This window comes from Microtus oregoni, unplaced genomic scaffold, assembly GCF_018167655.1.
Source record: "Microtus oregoni isolate MIOR12 unplaced genomic scaffold, Mior012 000031F_ref0000149, whole genome shotgun sequence".
In the NCBI taxonomy this organism is placed as follows: domain Eukaryota; kingdom Metazoa; phylum Chordata; class Mammalia; order Rodentia; family Cricetidae; genus Microtus; species Microtus oregoni.
In genome coordinates this window covers 26981134-26993221 of record NW_024543090.1, presented here as the reverse complement: position 1 = coordinate 26993221, position 12088 = coordinate 26981134, and the positions used below count along the sequence as shown (strand labels likewise).

The 12088-nt window shown below is 49.8% G+C and overlaps 1 protein-coding gene across 2 annotated transcripts in view; it reads left to right on the top strand.

Annotated features, from left to right (window-relative positions):
• The first annotated feature begins 10156 nt into the window (after positions 1-10156).
• Positions 10157-12088, top strand: part of Shc4 (SHC adaptor protein 4) — a 91631-nt gene continuing 89699 nt past the window's right edge. The window contains exon 1 of one of the 2 annotated variants that reach the window (XM_041678942.1): positions 10157-11499. In XM_041678942.1, the coding sequence (XP_041534876.1) occupies positions 10915-11499 (585 nt within the window). In that variant the 5' untranslated portion in view covers positions 10157-10914. Of the gene's footprint in view, positions 11500-11624; positions 11665-12088 lie in introns of those variants that run through there. The other variant, XM_041678943.1, reaches the window with a different exon arrangement.

Below are 12088 nucleotides of genomic sequence, written 5' to 3'. Positions count from 1 at the left end.
GTGACAGGGCAGTTCGCCCATCACATTCCAAGCCTGCTTCTGCTTCTGGCTCTTTGGCTATTTTTGCCACGTCCACAGTTAACTCTGTTGAAATTTGGAGCCCTTCAACGCCATCCGCATGGGCTGGAATCAGTGTTGACACATACCCTTTCCCGTGACTCGTGGTTTTACACACGGGTGCTGGTGATTGCACCTGAATTCCCGCACACACTAGGCTCACCCTCAGCCCATGACTTCCTGATAACATCTGGTCATTCCCAGAAGGCCTTTAAATTATTTCCCCCAGATCCTTCAGAGGAATTGCTATCTATGACAGCTCTCGCCTTTCAAAAGGTATATTAGCTTTCTGTTGCCATAGTAAGATTATTTATATGTAAAGTAAAGAGGAATTTAGTACTTCTCACCCTAGTTTGTTCTGTCCTGAGATGTCTCACTAAGTTGCCTCCACTTCCTATACAGCAGTTTCCCGGATGTGGGGCTGCCACACCCAGCCAGTTTGCCACAGCTTCTACCCCAGGTGCCATTTTGCCTTGTTTTTCCTTGCTCCAGAGAAGACAGATTTTCTGAGTATAATTGGAAGTTTCTTGTCCTGACTGCCTATTCTCTGTGCCAGCAGCTGCTTCCAAATTACCACACAGAGACTTAATAATATTTATGAATTCTGGGCCAAATAGCCCAGGTTTATTACGAACTAGCCCTTACATCTTGTTAACCCTTATTTATGCTCTACCACGTGGCAGTACCTTTATTAGCATGGCGTGTTTGTGCTCCCTCTGCATCTGGCCGGTGATTCCTGACTCCACCCTTTTCCTTCCCATCATCCTTAGTTTGGTTGCCCTGTCTATATTTCATGCCTGGCTACTGGCCAATCAACATTTTATTAAACCAATTTGAGTGACAAATCCATACAGTGTACAAGAGGGTTATTCCACAGCACCTGATTCGATTCCCCATGAACCAACATCTGCACACCTCCCTAAGTTGTCCAGGATCATAGAATGGAGGAAAGTCAAGAGTCTTTCTCTGGGTTGGGCTTTGTCTTACAGGAATTTGACTTTTTCATCCAAACCACTACACGAGTCAGCCATCTGGATGTTGTACTCTGCTGTCGTTTGTGTGTGCCCTGAACTGGTTCTTACAGGTTTTCCCATGAGCCTTCAAGTTCACTGCTTGGCCAGCTGGTACCAGAAGCCCAGCTTCAAGCCTGTCTTGGCCTTGGACATGACTACTTCTCTGAGCTTCATCATCTTTAGCATTTGATTGAAAGTGAAAATTATGTGCCTTTTCCTTTAAGTTCAACACTTACAAACCATTATATGGTTATTAATTTCAATATCGTTCTATCTTGGGGAATAGGGAGGTCTGAGGAGATGGAGAAAGACATGAGCTGATTGACAAAGCCACCAGAACGCTTATGGTACTTACTGATGTGCAGGTCTCTGTCTTACACAGGCACAGGTCCTGGGCACCTCGAAACAGTTCCGTAACACAGCACCACCAAATGTCACTGAGCCCAGATCACCAGTGCAAACGTGATTATAATGAACACACTTAAAACGTTGGTAGATTCCTGAAACAAAGACTCTGAGAGCTGAAGGGAGTGTATATTACCAACAGGTGTGCTCAGCAGAGGGTCAGCACAAGCCTTCAAACTATATAAAGCATGGTGCTCATGAAGGGTGATAAAATATGGAATGGGTACACCGGCTCAAGCCCCTGTCTCTCCATACCCTCTCACCTCGTCTTTCCTCTAGGACTGACTGACACGCCCACTGTTTACTTAGTTTCTTGCCCACTCGTTAATGACGATTAGACATCATCATGATAAGGCAGCGGGCCACTTGTCCTCTTGCGTCTCTGCACAACTGCCTGAGTTACTCAGTGTCAGGGAAGTCAGTGCACAGGTGTGGAAACATCTGAAGTCTTAGCCCTATATTTATATTTTTCTATATTTTTCTATTTTTTATATTTTTCAGATAGTGGGACTTGGACTATTATAGATGGGATGTATCAGTGAGTGTGGAAAGATGGCCCGCTGTAGGGTTGCAAAACTGATGCCCATTTGGGTGTGTGGGTGTGTGTTGGAGGGGGATCCATCATGCTCCTCGCAGCTCATTCTGCTACAAGCTACTGGGGTGACTTAGAGAATTCAGCCAAGAACATTTTGCCCCCGTAGGCCATAAGTGTCAACATAGGTCTGGTCCAAGACACCTAATCTTCTGCCAGCTCCAGGAGTCCAAGCAGAGAGTAAGGAGGTGGAGACCAAATGTAAGGAGGTAGCCTTTACCCTTGTTCCATTAGCCTTCTCCAGCTGGCCAAAGGGGTGCAGCCGTCAAACCAGCATCGAGTTGCTGATTTGATAGGAAGAGGCAGCAGTCACAAGTGAATGGCTGGCTGGTCTGATGAGAAGAAACGAGCCCACCTCCGGATCTCCCTCACTTCCCAACGAGGGAGAATTCTCATTGCTGTGTGTGGTGTGTATCGCGAGTGCTTGGGCCCCTTCCGGACCACGGTTTTCAGTCCTTTGATCTGACTTTCCCTCCAAGGGAGCCCTGGCCAAAGGACGTGCATTCTGCACAACTGACCACTGTCGCAGCAACCAAGCAAGCACATTTCTATTTTCATCTCAATTCCCAGCATCTCGGGAAAGAACTTGGCTCTTACTTTGGACCGACCCCTGCAGAGGGAGGAGAGCCTGCAGGCTCCTTCTGTAACCTTTCTTTGACTTGGACTCAGAAGACAAAGGTGATCTTGAGGGCTGCGGAGACACAGCTTCCCTTTATGTTACCACCAGGCCCCGGGAGCCGCCTGCTCTCTAGCACTGAGGCCCCTTTGTCCTGAAGGGGGACTGTGGCTTCCCTGCCCGCGCCCCTCCCCGCGAATCGCTGTGCCTGGAGAAGCCTTTGGACTTGCCCGGAGCACACTGGCTCTTTCTTCTCAGGCCCCTGCAGCTTCGGTGCTGCGCGCCTGGTCGCCTGGCTCCGTGGCTCAGTCCCTGCAAAAGCGCGGTGTATCTCCACGGACAGGCCTAGCTTCTGCCAAAGCGAAGGTCACAGCCAATGGCCGGCTGGGACGCAGTTCCCGCCGCCGCCCCCAGGGGGCGCAGCAAAGCACCGGAAGAGGCTTTCGCACCTAAGCAAGCAACAAGCTTCTAGAAAGTCTTTCCATGAAACCGGTTTATTAGGTATATTAAGAGAGGGGGAAATCATCCCAATTTTACTGTAAAAAAAAATCCAAATATGGTAGAAAATATGGAAGCCAAGGAGAGTCGACACACATAAAGTTTTATCTAGAGCGCTCAACCTCTGTGTGAACCTCAGTGCCCCTATTGGTAAATGATGGTGCATTTACACAATGGTACTAGATAGCCATTAAAATAATCCATCTGTAATTGCATGAGAAATATGGGGATTTCTCCCAACAGGGAAAAAATAGGTAGAAAATTGATTGCACTGTTTTCGGGTTGTTGTTAGGAAAAGAAAAAAAAACATGGTTATGTATGAGGGAGAATATGTAGCTGTGCTTTGTGTGAGACGAAAATATCAGCAAGGATTGTATCTAAATTACGATGTGGATGAATTAAATTTTCATCTATGGCTTGTTTTTTAGCTCTGTCATTATGGTACTTCTATATAAAACGAAAGGGGCTTAAGATGTGAGGTCAGCTTGAGAGGCCGAAAGGGCCCATGGGATTGTAACAGCAGGCTTTGTGACGGTGTGCTGGCAGAAGCCAGCCTCTTCTACAGTGCCTACACGAGTGGTCATTTGCACTTCTACTAGCCCAGCAGGCAACAGAGAGCCATACCATGTCCGCCTTCCTTTGCTGGGCCCTGCACTAGCTCCACAAGCTGCATGCCCGGCTCCTGCCAGGCTTCGGAGGCCCCTCCAGTCTCAGTCCCAGTCTCTGCAAGGGAGGGGCCAACAGAGACAGAGCTTTGTGAAATGAATCCCTAAAGTTCTCTGGCTTAGCCTGGAGGCAGAGAGCACTAAGGGGCCTGAGTTCTCTCTATGTGAACCCTGAGCCTTTTCTAGCTCCCCTCTCACCTAGGACCCTCTCTTTGGGGAAAGTCATTTGGCAACACTTAGTTAGCTTTAGCTGGATGAGCTGCCTCTTGAGTGCTGAGGTTACAGGTCTTTGCCAGTACATCGGTTTTGTTCCCCGAAGACAGCCTGGGCTGCACAGCAAGACTCCTGCCTCAAAAAACAAAAACAAACAAAAATCCTGAAAGAGGCGATGAACTACCCGTATGGTGGGTTTCAAACAGAAATTAAAGAAGCATTAAGTTCATCTAGTCTATCGGGAGAGTCGTTGTGATGTGAGCCTGTGTAGTTAGAGACTAAACTGGGTAACAGGGCCGTAGAGTTACTGTTGGATTTTGGGTCACAGGTCCCATAGTAGAGGGAGAAGTTCACTGAGGCGCTAAATCTTCATTTTCCAAAGAAGTAGAGGGGCACAGGCTTCTCGGAAAAGACGGACACCCGGCTAGCTCACTCCATTTACTTTATTCAAACAATTGCAAGGTTATTTGGGGCTGGGAATGGTTCCAACTACCAAAGTCATCTTGTTCTTGCTGCCCATGAGAATAGACAGCCCACACAGATCTCAGTCCCTTCTGATTATGACAAGCCACAATCAAACGCAAGAGCTCCAAGTCAGCCAGGAGTGTCTTAGAACCAAGGTCAGTACAACTGCCAGCTCTCGCGGAGCACCAAGTGCAGATTCTCCAGAGAAACACTGTTTCTTCAAGGTTTCAACAGTCTCAAAACAATCCTCAGCTTCTACTGATGAGCCAAACACTGTAAAGGCTTTGCTGAAGCATTTCTCTCCAAGCCAGACACAAAGACCTTACTCTGCGCTACACGGCAAGCCATACTTTACACTTCCCTACACGTAGTGACATTTGATCTGTCTCTATTTCAGACAAAGTCTTCAAGTTACCCTGGGACTGCAGAGTTCAAGCCCTTCTTTGTGGTAAAACACCAAACTAACCTCCCTGGAATGGAGTTGTAGGTAGTTGTGAACTGCCATGTGGGTGCTAGGAATCCAGGTCCTCTGAAAGAGCAGCTAGTGCTCTTACTGCTGAGCCATCTTTCTATCTGTCTGTCTGTCTGTCTACCTCTCAAGTGTGTATATGTGTGTGCGCACGAGCGTATGTGCATGTGGTGTGTGCCTGTGCAAGCATATGTGTGTGAGCGTGTGCATGCGTGTGTGTGTGCATGTGTGTGTGCGTGCATGCGTGTGTGTGCGTGTATGCGTGTGTGTTTGAATGTATGTGGAGGCAAGGGGGGAAACTGGCAGGACTCTGTTTGCCCTTCCATCATGTAGGTCCCAGAGACTAAACGCAGGTCATCGGGCTTGGCAGCGAGTGACTTTACCCACTCCACCATCTTGCTGGCCCCTTCCTTACTTTTCACTTAGCAGCAGCCCCTTGTGAAAGTTGGCCTTGCCTCCCGTCTGTAGTCCAGGGGGGACTTGGGCTGATGAGCTTCCTGCTTCAGCCTTTCCACCAGCTGGGGCTTTAGATCTACACCTGGAGCTGTGCCGGTGACTGCCATTCCCTCTCATCCCTTCCAATAGTTCATCGAAAACTTCTGTTGTGGTTGTTTTGTTAGTTTGAGACAGGATTTCTCTGTGTTGTCCTGGCTGTCCTGGACTCACTCTGTAGCCCAGTCTGGCCTCAAACTCACAGAGATCTGCCTGCCTTTGCCTCCCGAGTGCTGGGATTAAAGGTGTGCGCCACCACCTCCTGGTGATTTATTTTCTCTCTTTTTTTTTAATATTTATTTATTATGTATACAATATTCTGTCTGTGTGTATGCCTGAAAACCAGAAGAGAGCACCAGACCCCATTACAGATGGTTGTGAGCCACCATGTGGTTGCCGGGACTTGAACTCAGGACCTCTGGAAGAGCAGCCAGTGCTCCTAACCACTGAGCCACCTCACCAGCCCAATTTATTTTCTCTTAATTCATACCCCCATGCCTTTAGAGGTTGCTCCAGGATTTCCTTAGCCTTGACTCACATACTATGCAGTGGCCTGAGATCTTGTCAATTTCTCCTGATGCTGAGGGACCTGAGAGTATAGGTGACTTTGGAAAACCCAGGGACCTGGCACGTGGGCTATTTCCACACCTCATTTTCGGATCAGTCTGTCTTTACTCTCCACACAGAAAGTCAAGGTAGATTGGAGGATGGAAGTTCCCAGGCCAGGTTTTCCTTTTCACCTTGATCTGCTTGGAGGGAGACTATAAAGAGCCAAGTCTCCAACCCAGGCTGGGCCTACTATTTTTGTTTAATATCAGGTGCAGTATATTCCTTCCTGATGTAGCACAGAAAGTCACCATATTGGCATTAAGAATAAAACAAAACAGAAAACCCATCATAAATTTAGCAGTTTAACCAACACGAATGTCTGTTTTCCGTAGGTTGATCAGTCCGTTTCCTGTCCGCTATTGGCTCCCGTATTTCATGGACAGCATTCATTCGCCTCATGCCAAGGTCCTCAAAGATTCCCTGCTCATTAGCCGACTGAGAAAGTCTAGAGTCTCATCTAATTCACCCGCACAGTCGCCCCAGATCTCATCAAGCCATCCAAATTAGGAATGGCTGAGAAGGAGACACCCTGGGACGAACTATTCACTCTTCGTGGACCTGAAGGAAACAAATTGTCTGTTCTTAAAATAGAGCAGAAGAGTAAGGGTGAAGAGCTAGAGAAGCCCCGGCTTGGAGAAGGAGGAAAGTTAAAAGCAAAAGGCATCACTGCGGTCGAAACAGTTTTATGAACACGGCCTGGCAAACCCAGGTTCAAAGATCTGGGAACAGTCATAGGAGGTACATGTGTCTGTCCTCTGCGTCTTTTTGTGTGTTGTAAGGTAGGTAGATGGTAGCCTTGGAGTTGAGGTATTGATAACCCACCATCTTCGTGGAGCCTTTAGTGGAAGCTACAGGTTTCAAAATTCAGCGGCGGTGGGGACACTTTTGAAAAGCTACTAACGCGTCTGTTCGGGAGAAAGGAGATACAGATTCGGTGGTGGTGTGAAGCCAATATCTTGTACAAACTGAAGTTGGGACAGACGGCAACAACCATCCTATGACAGGTTTCAATGTGGGGACAGGAGGATGGTGAAATAGCAGCTTCATAGTGTGTCGTGTTGGTGTCCAGGACAAAATGCAGCCTCTGTGAGGGCGTCGTTTCCAGAATACTGACAGCAGTGATGGGAACAGGCGCAGGAGGGAAGCGGTCACCTTAGGATCTGCTCTGTGCTAAGAGACACTCTATTGTCATGCACATGTCCCCTGACAGGAAAGGAAATAGAACAGCTTCCTGAACAGCCCGCCCCTGGTTCTCTAACTCCAGGTTAATGGCTTTTCCTCCCCTCCCCTCTAGTGGTAGTAAGAATTGAACCCATGGTCTCACACGCTAGGCAAGCACCTATTCCTGTCTCCTTTTAACTTATTGGGTTATTAACTTTGAACTCATGCTAATCCAGGCTAGCCTTAAGCTTGTATCCTCCTAACCCCTGAGAGCTGGGATCACAGCCTGGTTCTACCAAGCCCATCCAAGACTTCTACATCAAACGGCCAAATGCAGTGTGTGGATTGTGGTCTGATCATCGGGGTTTCTTAAAACCTCCAGTCTGACGTTACTCTCTCTTCTAAGAAGTCCTTGGTGGGCAGTTTTGCAGACTAGCGATAGGAAAAAAGTCGGCGGCAGAGCAGTTACTTTCTGGCTGGTCTCAGACAGCGGACTCAGGCTTCTCTACAATTCTAGAACCTGTAAGAAGAAACCCCCACTTCTTCCCCCTTCAAGTGTTTTCCAAAGCTCTGGGGAGTAATGAGATGCCTGTGGTCTCAACAAAGGCCAGAAACTAGATGGGGCTTTCTGGTCTTCAGGAGGCAGTGGATACAGCAGGCATCCTGATAGGATCTTTACTCAACAGCCAGGGCCAGACTGCAGAACTTGCTTTCCTTCACGTCTGCGCATGCGTAAAACAGTGCAGCCGTGGTCAGTAGCTGGTACTCCCAGGCATACCAGTGGGTGGGCGCTGAGCGGCAGCAGCCCCAGTGAACGTTACTTAGTGTTGTATTTGTTCCTGTTTTTAGTGGGAGATGATATATTGGCCCTCTTGCCCGCCTAGCCTGCCTACTTACCTGCAAAGGAGCCTGCTCCCTTGACCAGCCTTCCCTGGGGCTGCTGGACCTCAAGGTTTTCCAGGCTCCTGGGACAAAGAAGTGGCTCCCAGCTTGTGTTCTTATCTGTTTGTCCCTACATAGCTTTGCCTGCAGCTTCCAGAATGCCTTATTATGTTGATCTGGTCAGCACTACTCGGAGCTGGGTGAGAGGGGCCTCCCGGATCACTCCGGCCTACAGGCAGGACAGCCTCACCAGGCCTTGTAGAAGTCAGCAAGGTCACCACTTTTCCCTGGGCTCATATGAGCACTAGGAATAGTTTCTTGAGACAGTTGGTGTCCCCTACTTTGTGGTACTTTTTCTTTTTGATTGCCTAAAATGACATACTATACTCTAACAGGTAGGAACACTGCTTCAGTGAGAACACCCTGATTTCAATGGCCTTTCATCTGCTTGTTTATTTTGAAGATTTATTTTATTATTTTTAAGTAGGTGTGTGTGTGTGCTCATGCATGTGTGTGTGTAAATGTGTGTGTGTGCGTGTACGTGCGTGTGTGTGCAGGTGGCCATGGAGTCCAGAAGACAGCATCCCTGCAGTTGAGGTACTCTGAGTTGCCTGACACATCCCAACTCCTCCCAGAGAGCGGTGCATGTTCTTAACTGCCGAGCTATAGCTCTCCAGGCCCCCCAGGGGCCTTTTAAACATGCAGCCGTCCGGTGTTCTTAGGGAAGCAGATACTCCTGGAGCATTGCACCAAGACTTTACAGGGTTTAGAGTTATTTCATAAATTCCCTCACGCTATTCGGTGGCTGCCTGGCATAGACAAGGCCATTACCACTCACAGAGGGCAAGGGATTTTCTCAAGGCAGTGTGATGTTACTGTGGTATAGGATAAGTAAGGGAGGGATGGGCGGTGAGGAGGAGAAAGCAGAGGTGAACGAGAGGAAGGGAGAGCAGTTGGAAGATTATTTCAGTCTTGCCTCCATCCTGTCTCCTCGGGTCCTGGGCACGTGAGCTCTGATTTAGCAATGCCACCTTTGCCAGCTGTGGAAGTGCAAGAAGAAGGATCGAAAAGAAGGCACATGAAGTTACAGAGGACCTTCCCAGAGAAAAACACACGCTAACGAAGTTGATAGACAGGATGTTGAAAAGCCACTCTGAGCCTAAGAGCGAAGGAAGCTGAGGTGAGGGGGCTTTCCTCCCCGACACCTGCACCCAGCTCATTCAAGACCGTGTTTGGACGGCCCCCGGAGTCCAGGCCCAGTCCTGAGTACTCAGGGGCTAAAGCAGCCTGTGGTCAGTGGGAAGATGAGGTGGCCCTCTTCCCAGACTCTCTTGGCTGCTGCCTTGGTATTTGAATTCATGAATAGTCTCAGGTACTAGAGCCAAGGCTCACAGAGAAATGCAACCTCAGCTGCTTCCTCCCGGAGAGTCTCGCCCCACCCCCACCCCAGGGTCTCAGCCGGTCCCTCTTCTCAGCTCCTGAATGAACCTGCATTTCTCCTGCCCAGCTGGGGCTCCGGCTTCCTGTGCGCTCAGCCTTCACTGTCGTCTTCCCGGGGCATTTGATGGGCTCAGGAAATTACACCAGACGGAAGATGGAGTGGCAATCAATTAAAAAAAAAAAAGAATTACGTTTCTAAGAAAAATTAATCTAGGCTTCGCACAAGTGTTGTTTGTGTACCATATGCCCTAATGTCCGTGGTACTATATATCTAATTTCTAGCTCTTTTCTCGCCCCTCCCCATCCCAAGACAAAAGGAAATCGATTTTTAATCTTCTGCTTTCCCAGCATACTGACGATCCAGGAGCAAAGATTGCTTTTACTTTTAACCCATTCTTCCGACACCACCCTCCCTCCTCTCCGCCAGGCTACGTTTCTCCCGGCTACTAGTTTAGTATATTGGCTGTGCATGACTCATGAAGCTGCAGTCTGATTGGACGAAAACCAAGCAGCACCCCCGCCACCCCACCCCAACCGGTCAGTCAATTACAGCTATTCTCGGCTCCATTCACAGATTTATTAGCTCTCACACAACGAGGGAAATTCATTCGGCAAAGTTCATTCATAAAAATTTCAACGGCCTGCGTATCATCCGCTCTGCTCAGCGTTCTGCTGTGCACAGGCTCCTGAAGGAGACTGCAGGAGGGTTCGGGAGGGAAGGACACCCCGAGAAGGGGTGGGCCGGCCGGGATTGGACCCGAGCTGCACCGAGGATGCCCGGACCTCAAGCAGGAGGAACAATGCGGACCAGCGCCCGTCGCTAGGACTCCTGGCTGGTGGCCCAGAACCAAGATCCTCCGAGAGAGGGCAGCCGTCATAACCCCAGCCCATACAGAAGGGCCTTTGACTCTTATGTGCTTTTTTTTTATTTTTCCCTTTGAAATGAGCAATCACGGAACAAATAAAGGGTTAATGGGCCAGTCGCTGCCCCGCCCCGTGGGAGCTGGAGGGAACAGGTTTGAAAGTTCCTGTGCGCAGCGGGAAGGGGGGTAAATATTTCTGCTAAGGCTAGAGGCGTGGTGGCACTGCTGCCCCAGCCTGAGGACTCCGGGGAGAGGACCGCCTCCCCCCCTCCCCAACTCCCCGGGCCTTTGCCAGGGCCGGGAAGAGACTGCAATCAGAACCGAGGAGGCATCTTCCTGGCCTGTTATCCTTGAGAAGTCAGGGACCCGGGCGGGTGACCGCCGGAGCAGAAGTGAAAGGTGACTGTGCTTGAGGATCTAGCGGACAGTGAAGCAGTTTAGGCTTCCGGGGCCCGTCTCAGCCCTTCCAAGGCTATGCGAGAACGCAGCCAGGACAGCCAGGCAGGACTCGCTCTGTATGTAGGATTCTTTGGGCACCTGGGGATGCTTCACAGGGCCAAGTACAGCCGCTTTCGGAACGAGTCCATCACGTCTTTGGATGAAGCGAGTCCAGGAGGCTCGGTTGGAAACAAGGGCTCGTCGCCGCCTCCCTACCCAGCCCTGGCCCCTCACCTGCCAGCTGAAGATGCCACTGTGCCCACCCAGGAGAGCCCCACCGCGCTGTGCACCTTGATCCCCCGTATGGCAAGCATGAAGCTGGCCAACCCAGTCACTTTTCTGAGTCTGAAAACCTTTTGCCTGGGTACCAAAGAGGTACCCCGGCTGAAGCTTCAAGAGAGCCAGGATCAGGCTCCAAGCAGTCCAGCTTCCCCAGAGACCAGTCTAAACAGGACTGGGCCTGCTCCTACACCGCATCCGGACCAGGTGGGACCCAGGGCCACCACTTTGCCTCCTGATGCTTGCCCACTGCCTGGCCCTGGACAACCAACCCCTAGAAGCAGGCAGGACAGGCACTCTCTGCAGCACCTGTTGGGGTCCGGTCTGCACTACTGTGTGAGGGTAAGTCCGTAAGGTCTACTCCCTGAGCACGGGCAGGAAGGCGCTTGGCTCTCTGCAGGGGCTTCATCTTACCTGGCTGGGTTCTAGGCTGCAAGAAGATATACCTACCGTTGTATCTACAGAAATGAGAATCGTCCTTACAGATTTGCTACAGGGATCTGGCAGGTACCAGAGTCAGACCCTCTTTGCTCCTCGGGTATGAGTGACTGCTAACAGATAGGCAGACATAGCTTCTCACAGAGACAGACAAGATGGCAACTTAAGGTCTTCTCTGGTCCAGCGTCAAAGATGTCTCGTGGGATTCATAGTTGAAACCTAATAGGCTATTCTGACTACTATACTTGAGGTGAATACAGTAGCGGTTTCCATGCTAAGATAGAGGAAGGTGTCAAGGGCCTTGTCTCAGTTTAGATTTTCTGAATCTGACATTTAACAAGCACTTCTGACAACCTAGCAAAGCCCCGAGTGTTGCAGCAGGAACCAGCCTAAGTTGCCTGCATAGGACCGTGGGAGCAAGAACAGATGCCTGGGACCAGTGGGAATGCATGCTGTTCCTCATGGAGGGTATAGATGAATTAAGATGAAGAGC